The sequence below is a fragment of the Lampetra planeri genome, chromosome 12 (genome assembly GCF_965212315.1).
Source record: "Lampetra planeri chromosome 12, kcLamPlan1.2.h2, whole genome shotgun sequence".
Lineage (NCBI taxonomy): Eukaryota > Metazoa > Chordata > Hyperoartia > Petromyzontiformes > Petromyzontidae > Lampetra > Lampetra planeri.
The window spans coordinates 8,242,651-8,260,807 of NC_136118.1; the positions used below are offsets into that span (position 1 = coordinate 8,242,651).

At 45.9% G+C, this 18,157-nt stretch overlaps 1 protein-coding gene across 2 annotated transcripts in view; it reads left to right on the forward strand.

The window, feature by feature from the left end:
* Nucleotides 1-15,972, forward strand: part of LOC144721619 (rab11 family-interacting protein 2-like) — a 29,311-nt gene extending 13,339 nt beyond the window's left edge. The window contains exons 3-6 of one of the 2 annotated variants that reach the window (XM_078599404.1): nt 488-1,139; nt 8,612-11,092; nt 13,976-14,057; nt 15,358-15,972. In XM_078599404.1, the coding sequence (XP_078455530.1) occupies nt 488-1,139; nt 8,612-11,092; nt 13,976-14,057; nt 15,358-15,585 (3,443 nt within the window). In that variant the 3' untranslated portion in view covers nt 15,586-15,972. The remainder of the gene's footprint in view (nt 1-487; nt 1,140-8,611; nt 11,093-13,975; nt 14,058-15,357) is intronic. The other variant, XM_078599405.1, reaches the window with a different exon arrangement.
* Nucleotides 15,973-18,157: the final 2,185 nt, after the last annotated feature.

The window sequence follows — 18,157 nt, forward strand, 5'->3', positions numbered from 1 at the left end:
CGCACCTAGAATTAGCAACACACTTATTGTCATGATAAAAAAATTATGTAAACAAATTAATGAAATGACACTACAGTGTTTATCAACACTGCCATTACTAGCAAATGTGTTTTTATGTCTATTGACATCACAATAATGTGGTGTCTTTTTCCAACATTATAAAGCCCCTACCACATGTTCTTCACTCCACCAACCAACGCTTTCTGTTGCAGCAAGTGGGAGACCGCTCATTCTCCTATGCTGCTGCCCCTGTAAACTTGAACTCCATTCACCCTGCCATCCATGCTGTCAAATCCCAACTCAAGACCTTCCTTTGGTTCCTCTGCCTTTGACTGCACGCAGAAAGAAAATCAAATGGCCACTGTTTATGTGCAGTGTCTCGAAGATGTGGTCGCATTTATTCACCGTATTAACCCAAATTGTATCGTACTGTGCGAAGTCTACAGGGAATGTCGATCAATATTTTCAAGTGAAATTTGTCCCGCAGGCAGCGTGGGTCGCAGGAGGACGCAGAGTGCCGACATAACGATGGCCCTGCCCGTCAAGGAAGAGCGAAACCTCTTCGGGGGCCTGAAGCCGAAATCCGAGACGGCCTCCAAGTCCTCGCTGTGCATCAATGGCAGCCACTTGTACGTGCCGGAAAAGGGCGCAGCCGCCACCGGTGGGCAGAACCAGGCCCAGCCCAAACCCAACATCGCCCTGTCGCGATCCCTGCAGAACATCAACAACGCGGAGGAGCAGAAGCCCTCCATCCAGAAGACGGCGAGCGTGGGTAAGGCCGACGCCGTGAAAGCCGGATTTTTCGGGGACAAGAAAGCTGGCAGCGACAAAGTCCTGGAGTCGACCTCGCTGCCGGAACCGGGGAAGGATGGAATGCACAAGGAGTCCCGGAGGTCGCTGGACCTCAGCAAAGGCGTCGGTCTGGACCTGTTTGACAAAGTGAAGGTCAAGGAAGTAGACGAGGGGAAAAAGGAGGATGGAAAGAAAAGTCGGCTGAACATCAAGTCTTTTGTGACCGGGTCCAACAAATCTGAAAGCGCCAGTCGGAGCTCCAGTGGGCAAAACCTGGCCGAGGAGCTTGCTCATGGGACCACGTTCGGTTTTCATCGGGACCACAAAGACAAGGTTGTGAAAGTCAGGTATGTAACAAGTTTGCGCGGGTTTTCATTTTATCATGGCTTGCCAATTTTCCTTCCATCACTATGAGCCCATTATGCACCGTGTGTCTTGGCAAGCATGCAGTACCGGGCAATCGATAGGCCCTTTCAGTAGTTTGCATTAACCGTGCAAGGGCTGCTCTTTGCTAAACGCAGCGTACGAACATTTATATGAAACATAGTGCATAACGATTAGGTTGCATAATAGTGGCCTGAGACAAAATGTATTAATATGTATATAAAAAAAACGAATGCTTGCTGTACATATATTGAATGATCATCATCAAAGGAAGGTTATATAATGTGATATTACAGTGATGTAAAAACACGTGGAGAGGTACATACTTGGAAAAACGTTGAGAGACAGGAAGAACACATGCAAGTTTGAGGCATCACTGACTTTAAAGAAAAGCAAGTTGGCTTGAAATGGACGTATCACCTGAAGGCATGGTGGGCGTTGGTTGAGACTTAACAATAGCAGGTGGTAGCCACAGGTGAAGACACACCTGGCACCACGTCCGTCATGAGGATGGAGCAGTGAAATTAGCTCGTGTGCAGGAGGTAGATGGGGTTTTTCCATAGCAAAACTGAGAGACGTCAATTTCAGTGGATAGATGAGCATGGCCGACAATGAAGATGTTACACTGTATCGAATAGTTTTCTTAAATTGTGTACGCTGCAAATTTCACAAGTACATCGTTTGTGGCGGTGTCAGAATATTTCTTACAAAGGCCACGCTGCCAGGTGGTGTAGGGCACGTGACTAAACATATACAATAAAAAAAATGACGGCATGTCAAAAACAGCTGGGTAAAAGTTGTCGATACACCTTAAAATACTGTAATGGGATATGCTTTAAGGGCATGAAACACATTTACGTATTCACGGGTGCGTGTTGCAGTCAATTCAATGCCATTATGCGTTTTGTTCCCTTATGTATTTTTAATCAGGGCGATGTCGCTGACAACGAGCAGCATTAATATTTTATCGGCGCTCACACGTCGTTCGCGTGCGATAGTGACAATTTGGAAATAGGCGTGCGGGACCGTCCGTCTGCTGCCTCAGCCGGACCACCCACCCTGAATAAGGTTGTGCAACTTTCCTGTTGCCTTCGCTTGCAAGTGGCACTGACACGGCTGCGGTGCCAGATAGCTAATATCGCGTTTGTTTGTAAGTGCCTATCAGAGGCTCTGGCAAAAAAAAAAAACGGGTTTAGGCAAAAACGAATGCATCATGAGGAAACAAAATGGATGACCCACACACACAGTGTCGTGGTTGTTCAGGGCAGAGACAAACATTACATCGGATTCTGCATTCTGTTGAAATGCCACCAGTTCATTTTGTGGGCGAATGTGTAAATGCTTCAGAGCACGAGTAGGCAACCTGCGGCTCGCCTGCCTGTCTTCGTTTCTTGCAGCCTGCAGGTCACTTGATCCAGGACCACTTTCAAGCAGCCTGTTAACGATATGTACACTTCACTGCGATCCATTGTAGCCGCGCTAATCGGCTATTAGAAGGGAGGTGTTTTCAAGCTGTCAATAACCGTGTTTCTAATCTGAGCACGCTCAGTCACTTCTGACACTGCCAGGGAGGGTCTCTTGCAGTGACAGAAGGGAATGAGATGTGTGTGTCTGTTAGTGTGTGTACTTGCGTAGTTTTGTGCGTGGGGAGCGGTAGCGTAAGTGCTACAAACCCGGCAGCCCGAGTTCAATTCCTGCCCACGGCCAACTCCAGTGACGATTATCTGAACTGGTCATGGGCCTCCCCTAGGTCGACTCAAACTCAAATGAGTACCTGGTGCGGTGTGTAAACATTACCACTGGGGAGATACAGGCAGCCGGGCGTGGTGTTGGCCACCCACCCCCGTGTGTGCCGTGCCGGCCTTCATAGGTGCTCGATAACAGCACTTGCCCCAACAATCTGTACAGGCTGTACAGGGGATCTTTGTATATGTGTGGCCTGCCAAAGGTATTTGAAAGTCACATTTGGCCCTCGGTAAGGACAAGGTTCCGCACCCCAGCTGTCGGCTGTCAAGTACCACAACGTTTCACTCTCACAACCCATATGTCTATAATGCAGCACAAAGGGAAAAATGCCATAAAAATGACTAGGCAGTGATATTATTATTATTCTTGTTTAACTAGGAGAGCCTCACTGAGTCTCATGATTCTTTTTAAGGAGCATGCTGCTAATTTTTCATGCTCAGGACAATGATGTATGTGTAATTTGCGGTGTAAGTTTTCAGTATGGCAAATTTGAACTATGATGCTGGTACACATTGACCTCCTCTTGCAAATGACATCATGGGATCTTAAACGTCCACTGTGATGCAACATTGCATGTTTTTGTAATGATCGAACCCACGACCTCCTGTATACCAAGCGAGGTCATTAACATCTCACCACCACGACGCCCTCATATTTTAAATGATAATAGACACCTTGGTATTAATCAGGGCGGGCGCTGGATTTGAACCGTGAACATCTGCAATAAGCAGTGAACGCGCTAGCCGCTAAGGCTGCATTATCTTAAGATTGTTAAAGGCACACAGAGTATGATATGTAACCCATCATGCAAAAAATATATAATGCATCAAAAAGATGTTTATCAGTGTGCAGCTACTTAATGCACGTAAACCCCGTACAGTACTGTATTCTCAAAAGTGTAATACATTTGCCATGAAAATAAAAAAACAAATTTGATACAACCCACGTAAATCATATTTGATATTATGGGATCAAATGGAGATCACGAACAAATGGGATCATTTTCAGGTATTGGCAGGATTTTGTATCTATCCGACATAGCGTTTCGAGTCACTGCTGGTAAGCCTACGTTTAGTCTCGAATCATTTTACAGCAGTACGCAGCTCACCATGTATCACAGCAACATGCATCATCTTTGTTCACATTTAATATTCGCCATTTACTTGAGGTTTTTTTTGGACATCCTCTAATGCTTTTCTTATTCAGAGTGCTCTGTAACGCGATAGCTGTGCGATATGTATGGCCTTACTTTGGAACAAAATTGTTTCCATATGCAGTACAGTACTTTGGCTTGGGCTAGGCAACCTCTGTCAATCTTGGAACACAAAATTGGGAATATAACAGTTCTAAAATGTAGTCGTATGCTATTTTAATGCTATGTTTTTGCGTGTATTGAAAGTAATTTAAATGGCAATACAGTACAAGCGAATATATACCTACTGTACTGCTGCTTCTACGGTCTAACTTGACCTCTTTTACATCTTTGAAAGAGAGCTTCATCACTCATCGGATTCCTCCTCCACTCGAAATAAAGATTCTGTATATACAGGACCATATAGTATATACGATGCTACATATGTATGCTATTGCAGGGAACGATGTTGTGTGTGTTTTTTGGGGTGCTAATTAAGGTATTAGAAGTGGTCAGCAATACTGCGCTCTGGATTTGGCCACCCGACGTTGATTTATGACCACAGCTCACATCAGTACAGGCAGTCCCGCCCGAGATATGAATTTCCAACTTACGAACATCCGCACTTACGAACGAACCGCTCTGAGGTTTTATTCAAGATGCCATTTAACCAACCGACTGGCGAACGCTCAGTCGTACCAACGAACCCAACCGCAGAACTATGTTGTTCGGCGGAGGGATCCTTCGCGAGATGTAATGAGGCCCAGCACCCTAGAAACGCGCAATCTGACAAGCAAGCCAGCATCAGGACTCAATGCAAGTGAAAATAAAACATAGTTTTTTTCATTTCATGCTTCTTTAATTTACGCAAATTTATGTTTTTCTTCTTATTTATGAGTTTAACAATGTTTTCCCTCTTTTGTTGAACCATAACACATTTTATAACACTGACCGTATGTACAATTACATATTGAGTTCCGAGATATGAAAAATCGACTTACGAACGGGTCTCAGGAATGTAACCCGTTCGTAAGTCGAGGACTGCCTCGTAATATTTAAACCAATCCTGGACACCCTCTTTACAATCTTCCTTCTTCACCAGTGGTATTAATATCATTGGTACGTGAATGACGCTCAAACATTAACATTTCATCAAAGTTTCATATCGTCTTTGATGCTGTGCTTTGGCGATATCAAAAATAGTTTGCAGTTTAATTTCCTACAGTTCAACAGTGCGACGACTCACGTGTTTGGGCTCTTATGCCAATGTTCGTGCCACCGTCGATGACCTACGTTTGTTTTCCCCACTTGGCGTTGTTAAAAAATCCGGGTGTTGTCTTCGGCTTGGCCGCTGTCATTCAAGCCTCATGTTAAAAAACACCACTGGAGCAGCTTTCTTCCACCTCACAAACATCGCTCGTCTGAGACCCTGCTCGTCCGCTTCTGATGCCGACGGTCTGATCCACCACGCCGTTGTGTTTTCAAGGACCGATCATTGCAGTGCTGTCTCTTTAACGTGCCGGCTTTTGAGACCAATATTATCCATAAGAGTTTTTTTTTTTTGGGTTAGATCGCTTAAACGTAAATTTGACGAAAGAGGAGGATTTCTCCACAACTCCGGCTGTCGCCTGATGAGGCTGGTTGTAATTACCGGCAAAACGTCACGGTACGCGAATGGTAAATGTTGTGGGTTTACTCTCCAACACACCGGTGTGCTGAACTAGCAACGAATTGCCACGTTTTGTTTACGTGACAAATCTTACTAATTGGCTGTGTTGGGTGGTGGCGGGTTTAACGACACATTTATATTTACACGATCTAACCCAAAAAAAAACTCTTATGCAGTGCTCTCTGTTCGGTGCCTCTGCCCCAGTCCTAAATTGCAATACGTCCTCTACTCGGCTACCAGAATTGTATCAAGAGTCCCGAACATGCGAACATATCCGTCCGCTCTAGGCCTCTCTTCGCTGGCTTTCTATAAAATCCAGAGTTGTAATCCCCAAGAAATTCCTTCTGACAAATGAGGCTCTCGAAAGTGGACAGATTTACTCACCCCAGTATGTGTGGCCATCCCGAAGACTTTGTTCTTCAATGGGCCAGTGGCCCTGTGCATTCCCCGTGATGTGGTGTTGCACATTGGGTTGCGCGTGCCTTGTGTTGCGCTGCTGCCCGTCAGGAGAGGGCTCTGCACAGCGTTGTTCGTGATTCGGTGACAACGGCGGTGGCGCTGAAACCCGCGCCTCAAGACGCGTGCATTGTCTCTTGCGTTCGGTTCTATAAATTAGCTTCTATACTTTTTAGTTCCCCCCCCCCCCAAGTGCTGTATTATTTATGTGTTTATGTGTGTGCAATATAAATGTAGTTTATTATGATGGTTAACCCACACTGGCCAGCATAGTGAGGTATGATAAAAACAGCCATGTTCGACTGCCACGGCAGTGAATTGGAAAATGTCTAAAATATAATTAGTTTTTTTTAAATGATTATTGTAATGTTCATTGCTTCAGTCTTTAACAAAGATTTGATTACTTTTACGCATGTTATTTTATTATCCAGTATTTAAGTGCGCCAATGAAACTTGAAATTACTCTTTACCGAAATGTGTTTGACAACGTATGGCCAACTACCCCACATGACCGATGGTGCATTATGGGGAGGCCTACAACCAGCAGTGGATATACGAAGTTGCCCTAGATTACTTTCGTTATTACTTTGTAGCATGCCGACGTTCAACCATTTATGCAAGAGATTCGCCTGCACAATGTGTCACATTTAAAACTGGCCTCTGAGGTGCACTGTACTACTTGCACGATATTTATAACACTTGTAAAAATAAATATGATGACATCTCTGCTTGACTTTCACCAATACGAATAGCTGCGACAGCCCGCATACCGCCACCTACTCACAAATGAGAGTGCGTACGCTTCGGGTCCGCTTGCTTTTATTACTAACATTGCAATGGGTTCTCAAGTCGGCTTATTCAACGTGCATTCGAATATGTTGCGCAACTTTACTGCCTTAAAAGGAAACGTGGAATAGACGATTTAACACATTGGGTCTCTGTGTGTCTGTGTTGTGTGTCTCTCTCTGTGTGTGTCTCTGTTGTCTCTCTCTGCTTGTGTGTCTGTCTGTGTGTCTCCCTGTCTGTGTTTTGTCTCTCTCTCCCAAAGTTAGTTCTACCTAATGACGGTTGCTTGTGTTGCAATCGAAACGTCGTATTCTATTATTGAATTTATTTTCTTTCTACGTGACTTTACCGAAAGAACCAAAGAGTTAACACGTAGGCTTTTGCAACCAATGTTATCCATATTCGAGGTTTTCTGAGTTAGATCGCGTAAATATAAATGTTTCGTTAAACCCACCACCACCCGACACAGCCAATTAGTAACGTTTTTCATGTAAACAAAACGTGTCAGTGTGTTACTAGTTCAGCACACCGGTGTGTTGGCGACGTTTCGGGCATTGGTCCTCCTTCACAGCACGTAATCTATGTACTGTATCGCAACATAAATGATTTGTGTGCTTTAAATCATCTATGTGCTGAGAACCAATGCCATTAATTTCACCTATTATGTTTTTCCTTTTGAGGCCACAGTGTTATTGACGAATGCGTTGAATCGTTTGGTCTATGTGCTTGTGCACCACTGTCAACATAACAGAATCACCAAAATAAATAGTTTTCCAAAATGTAAATGCTTTTTATAAACGGCAGAAACTGGAGCCACGTTCTCTGATCTATGATTTTACGGTAGTTTTTTCCTCATTATAACTGTCTGTGATTGGATGGAGTCACATGTAGATTATTTTTCTTAGAACGCATTAACGGTGTCGTAAATGAATTTTTTCAACAAAATTTAAAAGACAAACTCTCCACATTTTAGCCCGTTTGTGAGTGGGTATACTTTTTTTGGATGGACAATATACATTGTTAATCATTCTATTGCTTTTTTGGGGATAAATGGTACTTTTTTTAGATGACATAGTACATTGGAAACCCACGTATTCCTTTAAGAAGAATAAGCACGCTTTGATAATGGCTCGTGCAGATGCTCAGCTGAACAAATATCATTGACCGGTGCCTTCAGCTCACGTAATAAATACTCATTTAAGCTAAAATTATCAAAACGTTCACGGTCTGTGAACACTTTATGGATACGCGCAACTTAACTCGTAACTGTCATACCTTCCACTTGGCATGCAACGATGAATCAATTCACCATCTCTTATGCTCACTAATCTCACATGTCGCTACACGGAGTGGATATCACTGAGACGGTAAGAATTACACGAAAATAATCGATCTAAAATCGATTCATGACCCCAAATTGTGATGCTTCATCAAACTTCTGCTGGTGATAGGGAAGGCGGGTGGGGGGGGTGCAGGCAAGGGGGCAGGGGGGTTGCAGGCAAGGGGGCGGGGGGGGGCAGAGTGAATCGTTGCGTAATTTCTAACCCTCCTGCGTCTCACAATAACGGAGCGCCGTGGCTGGAGACGAGTAAGAGGGTAAAATGATTTGTATTCCTCCTGCCCCTTGTTTTGTGTCTCCCCCACAGACTGGACGTGTCTCCCGAGGTCGAAACCACAAACCTCCCACAAAGCCCGTCCATGTCTGATAACTCGCCCCTCGCTGCGGCAGCTGCACCCGCTGTGCCTTTCCCTCTGTGCCCCCTACTAACACCCGTGCACTCCCCCACCTCTCCTTCCAGCCCCATGTCCATAATCTCACACCCTCCCAGCACACCCCCTTCCATTCTGTCGCAGTCTCCCCCCACGCCCGCGTCGCTGCTGTCGTTCACCGACATTGCCGAGGTTCCCAAATCCCCCCCTGCACCTAGGCCGACGCCGCGGCCTTCTCCACACGCCGAGAACCGTGCCGTGAGCGCGCCCGGAAGTTCCGTACGGGAAAACAATTTGTCGAATGCAGCGGCGGCCTTCGCTCGGGACGATCTGGTGTCGCCACCGCCACCACCCTCCTCACCGGAGAAGGTTTCCACCAAATCCTCCAACCCCTTCTTTTTCCCGTCCTCTGCTAAAAACCCTTTCCTGAGCAGCCATTCCTTTAACCCGTTCCTGGATGTTCTGTGCGAGGGCTCGGAAGCCCAAGCGTCGCAGGCACCGACGGTAGCGAGAGAGGGCGACGCGACTGAACGTGCTCCCAAGACTGACGAAGCCAGGACACGTGGACTTGAGAATGAGAAATTTTCCGCTCACAAGAAGGACATCCAACATGAAGGAGCCAAAGATTTTATGACAGGATCGAAGGGGGTTTCTGTGAAATTGAGTGATTTAGAGACTGGCAAAGTTGATAAACTGGTCACTCAAGATTTATCTCCGGGTTCATCTCAGATGCAGGCTACAGGACCTCCACAAAGTGCCCGTCTGAGGCCAATGCCAACAATGGGGAGGATTGAAAAACAGGAAAATGTTGCGCCACCTCTAAAAGCTGATGATGTGGTGCTCGCACAGACTGCTCGCCAAGACGATCCTATTCACCAAAAAACACAGATGCAGTCATTTTCAGATTTAATATTGGGCAAAGGAAAGGTTTCTTCCCCTATAAGGTCACCGCTTTTCCTGCAGGGTGTTGAGGAGAATAACCAACAAAGGAGTGGGACAGGCAAGTCCTGTTCTGAGGAACAGCCTACTAAAAATGTGCCTGTACAACAGGAGAAAACTCCTGCCCAACTGGTAGACGCCATTGCAAGTAAGAACATAACGCCGGGACTTCAGCCAAATCTCTTGGATAAGTCAACCACTAAGATGTACAGTGAAGTTGAAGGCGCCGACCTAGAGTCGTCGTTAAAAATAAACTACTTGGACCAGGACGAAACCTCGTATTATCCTGTCAAAAGCCAGTTATACAGGCCTCACTTTTACAGCGCGTCTACGTTACGCTCGGACGCGGCTGAAACTTCGCCGCCTTATTTACAACTCTCCGTCGCCGAGGAGGACTTTGAGAAAGGTTCTCGCCGCACACCCCCTTCGCAGTTTCAGCCAAAATCGCCCGAAGAGGCTTCAACCGACACGAACCTCAGCGGCGCGCGCGGCGCAAGCTCTTCACGCACAGCGTTGGGCTACTCCGAGCGGGGTGTAGAGTTACCGGTGAAAGACTCAGACACGCAGCCATGCATTTTAAACATAGAGGTCACCACTCAGCCTGCACGGAAGTATGGTTCTCAACCACTGGACACTGCCTCCAAAAAGAATGAAGAAGGTTCTCGTAGCGGGTCTACGCTCTTCCAGTCGTCCTCCACTCTGGCCGAGTGGTTGGAGGCCAAGCACGCACAAGCCACGAAGAAGAGTGAGGAATCGCTGTCAGGCACTACCAAAGGCAGTTCTCTTGCTGATGGGTTGGATGTTTCGATCCTGAAGCAGCCGAGGAAGGACGATAACCCCAGTTCTCTGCATGAAGGAATAACTGACGATGGTTTGTTTGTTCGCACCTTCACTACAAGGGCTACTAATTTGGAAAGTAAGGGCTCAGTAAAGATGGACAATGGAGCACTCTCAGGGAAGAATTTTGTGCCTTCTGGCTCCTCTGCCTTGTCTCCCACCGACGGAGCGGGTAGCAAAACATTTTCGCCAGACACTTTCAAGCCCATTAATAACTTGGAAAAGATTGATAAGGCCAGCTCGTCAACAACACCCGCAGACGTCAGCAGTGAAGAGCCTCCACCGGACGTTGCCGGTGCGACCGAAAGGGACGCGGCGTTGCAGTCGACGTCCAAAAGGCTACACAGCGTAGACACAGCGTCTCGGGTGACCTCCCCCTCCGCACCGCCCCCCTCCCCTGGCTTTGTGCCTGCGCTTGCTGAGCCCTGCACCCTTCACCCCATCGCGCATGACTCTGTTCCTGCCCCAGTTGGTCGTCCCGTGATGCCCTTTACGGCGGCTCGCGAGTTTGGTCCATCCGGTGATGTGGGTTGGCACAGCCGAAGGGAAAAGGGCCCTCCATCCTCCTCTTCCCCACTGGTTTCAGCCTCGGAGACACGGCCAGGCTGCTCGGAGCCGCAGGGATGTGATGCTGGAATCAGGTGAGCCTGACCACGGCACTTTATTGATGGACGCGTAGCAGGACAGGGACTTGGGTCGGGAGTTGAACACAGAGATTAGTGTGAGCGTATACCAGCAGAACTTTATACTGTGTCTCCACATATGAATACAATTCTTTTTATACCATCGACCTATTGCATTATTGCAACCAAGTTTACACAGCAGCTTTTACTTAAGCACACAAACACTGGGCCGGTTTTGACATTTTTGGATAAATAGCTTCTGGGTTGCCATCTGTTATTCAAATTAAATAATTCGTACATTTGGTATTTGTGCTATTCTCATAGCGCAAGACTATGACAAAGACGTTATGTTTCCCAAACATAGTCTGTGGCAGTTTTGGCAGTCGGGGCTATTGATTGTTATGTGTTTTCCCGTTTGGATGATTTACGGATTTTTTTTAATTCGGCAAATTTGGACGACGCTGGCACAAATAGGCCACAAGAGCATTCCACTTAAGCTATGTGGCCCTTTTAAGCGCAAACGTTTGTACATAGAGTTCAGTACCATTTAGCTGATAGTAGTAGGCTCTTGGAGTGTATAGTTGGAAGCATTCCTTGATGCAGGAACAATTTATCTGGGATGTAAAATATGTTCCAGGAAGATGTTTTGTCAGCCGCAAGAGGTCTTTGGGCCGGATATGTAACGACATCTCAGTTGTGAGGTGCATGATGCAATGCATCATATGATATGTCGGTCATTATATTAAAATGGAGAAGTGATATGAACAAGGCCCATTCCCCAAAAATGTCACGTGTTATATGCTTGTTCTTTTTAAGGCCACAGTCTTATTGATGAATGTGTTTGAGTTTTTAGTTCTCCGTGCTTGCGCGCCACTGCCAACGCAGCATCACCAAGTAATGAACTGTTTTTTTTGTATTTGATATTGACGCAAACGCTGCAACGACGCTTTTAGGATAATCTGGCGCAAACACGACTGCAAAAAAAAACAAAAAGACGCAAACATTAAAAGAGAAATAATGCGTACGGTGAGAGTAGACACGAGACGAACGATGTTTTTTTAAAAATCATGACCCAGAATTGTAAATATGCATCCGACTTCTTCGGTAGCAAATCGTTACGTGCCGACCTGAGACTGTCGAACTGCAGGGGGTCATGTTTGGACAGGGCGGTGTCCTTCAATCCTGATTGGTGCATTCAGCGGCGGCGCTAACGAGGTCTTTCTCACGAGCGTTTTTGCACACCTGAAAATGTTCACCCAGTGAAGCTATTTTCAGGGGTGTTGCAAGAATCCCAGCAAATCGCTGGGGTCTCAACGCGCAAAGATGGGCGTGCGGTTCACGCGTCACATTGAAACATTCTCACGCAGAAAATGGAATAATTTAATGTTTAAAACGTGTATGCATATACAGTATGTGTTAGTATTCACGTTGGCATGCAGGGTAAATATGGTGTATTTCTGTATTATTACCAAAACAGGCATTTTGCAGTTGAGGAACAAAAATGTGTTAGCATAGCTGCTGTTTAAGTTGCTCTTCTTACTTTGTGTTATGTTTATATATTAAATTAGAAGCTTCCATCTTCTTGGTTCTTTCGGTAAAGTCACGTAGAAGGGAAATAATAAAATAATAATAATAATAAAGACAGACCTGTTCTTCACCTGAGGACGGCTGCTTGCGTTGTGGCCGAAACGTCGTGAGAATTATTTAATTATGTTTTATTTTTATTATTTTATTATATCCCTTCTACGTGACTTTACCGAAAGAACCAAGAAGATGAATCCCTGCAGTCACGAAAGCTTTAAATCGAAATTTAGAAGCTTCCATTAAACAATCATCAAGAGTTGTGTTGATGGTGTGGTGGGACAGCAGCTAATGCACTGCGCTATAAACCCGACCGAGTTTGATTTCTGGCCACAGCTAACATCAGTGGCAAGTAATACCTGAACCAGTCTTGGCCCTCCATTCACCTGAGCAGTGTAGCGGAGCATGGTGAACTCTCACAACTGACACGGCATGAGGAGGCCTTCCTTCAGCAGTGGACTGTCAAATTAATTTAAATTACCATTATTAGGTCTTGTATCGATAGTGAAATATCTGTCACGACAACTTATCCCTGTGAAAGCTGGTACAGGGTGTTGTAACATTTGCTTTATTGTGTGCGGTGGTGCACTTGGGCAATTGCTTGTTGAAGTCAACAAGGAATTGGCTGCAGGATTTTTATTTGTGTAGCAGCAGTGTGGTGGTGATCACACTGTGCTATGGATCCTAAACTTGAGTTTGATTCCCGGCCATGGTTCACGTCAGCGGTGAGTGATATCCGATCCGGTTCTGGTCACTCTCCTTTCCACTCATCCTCGCTAGCCATGGTTAGTGCAATTTCTAGCCTGCACCTCTCTACCTTTTACATACGTGTAACCACTTCATTCGGCAGTAGTTTTACTATTGCCCGTCAGATAAAAAAAATGTTTTACCTATGTTTGAAAAAAACGACGTGATTTTAATTTTACCAGGTAAGGCCCACTGAGCTATATAGCTCTTTTTCAGAAGCGACCTGATCACATACGATAGCTCAACGAAGTGGCTTATGTTGAAATTTATAGCAACCAAATACTACTCTAAAAACATGTTTTTCAATGTGGAGGGAAAAACCGGAGGACCTGAAGAAAAATCCACGCGACCACGGGGAGAACACGCAGAGGCGAGGGTCGGGATTGAACCCACGCGCTCATACCAGGCGAGATAGTTGACATTCTCTCCTCTGTGGCGCCCTAAACAAAGAGATTTAGGAAAAATAAAAAAAATACGTCGTACGTTGTATTGTAAACCTCGATTTAAATGTGGTACGCGAGCAATGACGGCCAATAAAGCTGCCAGCGTATTTGTCTTTCGTTGCAAATGCAGCCCCCGTTCGGTGCCACCGCTGAACGCAAGCGGGAAGAAAATGGAAGAAGATGTCAAAACCTTTCCAGCTGGAACTCACAAGGTTGGTTATCTGCAGTTCAGCGACACACTCAATGAGACCTCTCTGTAATATGTACATTGCGTATTCATTGTAAACGCATGTTAACGTGCCAAAGAAGTGGTGTGTGACATTAATCCCGTGACGTTGCCTGGGGCTGCAACAAAACGAGGCTCGGGTTAGCCACAGTCGTCACAGTGAATGACACAGAGTGCCAGCACACACATTCAATATTTATATATATAAATGTTACATATCTTATGGGATACTGCCGAGCTTTAATGGTTAACACAATAGACTTGCATTGACGTTTGCGCGGTTTGATTCAATCTCCCGGCGCGGCAACTGAAACCAGAGACAATCCTCTTGAATCACCCCACCTCTGTCCACCCAGCAGTACGAATGGGTACGTCAGAGTTAGCTGCTCGGCAGGTCTCTTGTGGTGGGATAAAGTGTGGGGACACTCACATCCTCTGGGACGTATAACCACTGGAAGTGTAGGTCAAAAACCCTCTACTGGGGCCTTCTAGAACTCGTCCTAGTCGACTGAAATGAGCAAGCAATTGCAGGACTGCACCTTTGCCGATGTACGGATACGTGTTGCTATAAGTTTTCTCTGTTTATTTTGTGCGAGAGAGTTTCACTGGACTCTCAGTGCTCCACCGTGATGTCTGGAGAAGGACTCCAGAAGATAACAATAGGCCTTCTCACCCACACTAAGGACATACATTTTATGAGCGTTGCAAAGAGTCTTCATCGCATGGCGTGTGGGAACCTCCAGCCCGCTGGCCCAAGTGCAGTTGGCACCACCTGCACGCTCGATAGCTATGCCACTGCCCCTGAGCGATGTGGCTACTTTCTCATTCAACCTTCTGCTGAAGCTCGGTCTTGCTTTGGTGACCATCCCGACACCGTGAAGTGACTACACGTGAGAGAGAACCCAGATTAATCATAGAATGCTGAAACCCAGGTTCCAATCCAGGACCTCAGTGGTGCCACCTGTCCTAGTTCTCACAGAATTGTCCTTCTTAGACGTAGCCATCCTGAGAAATCTGTAAGTCTTCACGGAGCATGACGATTCCTGCTTTTTGTCTGTTCCGTAATAATACGGCATTCAAAACAACACATTTGCACACGACCCCACATTCTGGCATTGTGAGATATTCTTCTCCCCGTGATACGTCGCAGATATATATATACATTTTTGCCACCACAGAGGTTGCAACCCTTAGCTCTGACCTCCCCACTCCACCCCGCCACCCCCCACAACCGAGCGTCGCCCTGAAGCGCTGCAACTCGTTGCGCCCTCCTCCCGCGCCCCCAGGACGGCGGTCCGGCGGCAAACGCCTCCTCGGCCGCGGTGCTCTCGCGCCTCTCGCACGCCGAGCTGGTGGCGCTGGTGACGCGGCAGCAGGCGGAGCTGGTGCGGCGCGACGACACCATCCGCAACCTGCACGAGTACATCGACGGGCTGCTGCTGCGCATCATGGAGGAGACGCCGCACCTGCTGCTCGTGCCATACCAGAGGGCTGCTACGCTCGGGCAGAAGTAGTGCCCTTGGCATCGCTTCGTGCCCTCGGCATCACTTCGGTTCGGCTCGGCCCCATGTGCCTCTGTTGGTCGCTCGCCGATGCCGGTGGTGGGCTTGCCAGCCCGGTTAATGGTGTGCGCGGGGCTTAATTTCAACCGAGCATGTTCGGGTCAGCGACCCTAACAATATTTGCGCTCCCGGTGCACCACATCGAGTGTACCTGTCGCTACGGCCGTGGCTACTACTCGTCACGTGCAATGTTCTCCAGTCAACCGGCGAGCCGGGAAATATTTAGTGAGAAATTAAGCCCTGGGCATGCCCGGATGTACTGCATAGAAAGGCGTGATATAAATATTAAATTACGATGATAATATTTATGAGGAGTCAGCCATTGGGGTGGGAGGGTGGGGGCGAGGATTTAAAAAAAAAACTGTCAGCTGAAAACAGCACTCCGCTATGCTCCCCTACTCGGAGCGCTGTTAGTGACATTCCCATCAGCTGCTCGAACTCTGGACAGTTGCTGGTGAATTAACCATAAGAAGTATATTTACAGGGAGGTAAAAAGAGTAAAATGTCTGTTTGGGTTCTATTAGACACAATGTGAACAAGTATAGGACGTTGATCAATTAGCTTAGCTCAGATATGTGCGTGGGCTGAGGCTCATGATTAAGGACTACAGTTGCTGCCATCCACACTTGCCCTGTGGTACAAGGACAGATTTCATGCGTTTACTTGTGGAGCTAAATAAGACTTCTTTGGCCATGTATTAAAACGCCCATAATGGGAGTATTCTCTTTGCAAGGCTTTAAAATATTTATGAATCTAACTAGTCTTTGTTATTGACCAGCAAGGCTAATTCCATTTCAGGCGGTATTATTATGGGTATGTGTTTGACACCCTCTTATCGAAAGCAGATATACATACTGCATTCCGCTAATTATAAATGTCCCAGAAAGTAAGGCGCACCTCGGTCTTGTGCCTGGTGCCAATAAAGTTAAATAAAAAATCAGGTCACACACATGCACACACCTACTGGATTGCAAGACTGACCACCAACTTTAGCTGTAAAATACAGGGGAAAACAGTGCGCCTTATTATCCAGAGGCTATGGTGATGGACTGGTAAAGGACGATCGAGATTCATTTAGTGAAGATGTACGTGGATGGCCTGTGTGTTTGGGTGCCACGGTGGCGAGATGTTAACTACCTTACCTGATATACAGGAGGTTGTGGGTTCGACCCTGACACCTGTATATTTGGAGTTTGCATATCCTCCCCGTGGTTGCATGGATTGCTTTTCCGGGTCGTCCAGTTTTCCCTCTACGTTGAGAATCAAGACGATAAGCCATCTCGTTGAGCTATCATTTGTGGCCAAGTCGTTTCTGAAATTAGAGCTATATAGTTCAGTGGGCCATGCCTGGTAAAATACTAGTTTAGTTTTACACGTGACTGCACGGCCAGTGGGTTACGTATGTGTAAGCAAAAGTGTTTAAAAACCATACTGCAAATTTTAATTGACAGTGCGTATGGGATATGTTAACCAGTGTCGAATGTGCTCTTCCAAATAAGGCACGCCGCTATGAAAACAACCCAAGCTCGTCAAACCATTTTGGGGTGGAATTGCTGCAGGGCTGCTTGTTCATTGTCCCAAAGGATTGGTGCAGTTGATGATTGAAATTATTCAGAAGGTCTAGGTCCAACAATTGTACTGCATGCATGAATACATGTTTATGAGTTACGTTCCATAGATTAATTCCCATTTTTATTGCATTACAGTATTTGGTTTATCATCAGAAGTATATTATTGTAAATTTGGGTAAATACAAGTCCGTGATTATATGCCAAATCAATTCTGTATATACAGTATAGTATGTGTTTATACGATAATGTCTGCCTAAATATGCTGTAGAAGAAACGACAATAATGTTCATTGCAAAAATGGAAATGTCAAATTGAACTTCATAGCTGTAAGTGAAAGCACAAAGCCAATTAAGAATATAGGAAAGTAAAAATTACAATAATAGTGATTGTAAGATTGTATTGTCTATCAAACAGTGTTGATTATATCTGGATCTGTAGTGGTTGAATGTTGCTGAATTATTGTCGGTACAAACAGGAACTTAGCTTTTTTTAAGTTGTGACAAAACTGAATGTGTAATGCTCACATAAATGTGAGCTTTATTTTACGCGCAAGTATTTTGTATTATTTTACACCAGCTTTATTTTGGCTTGTTTACACTCCGCTAAATATTGTTCGCATCTGTATGTGATCTACAACTACTAACTGCCGTGCTTTCCATCGGATTCAGTGCTACATCAGTTTATCGCATCATAACATATTTAATATACCGCACACCATATTGAACGCCTGCGACCAAATCACCCAGAATGCACGCAGTGCCGTCAGATCTTGGAAGCTACACATGGGCTGAGCACGAATGGGTGGCCACCACCACGTGCACACAGAGGATGTCGTAGAGCAGCGACAGAGGGCATTGCAGCAACGTCCATTATTGCATTGCACTTGTGTGCTCTCAACATGCTCACCGCCTTCAACCCACACTGACCGGCGTGGTGAAGTATGGTCAAATAAC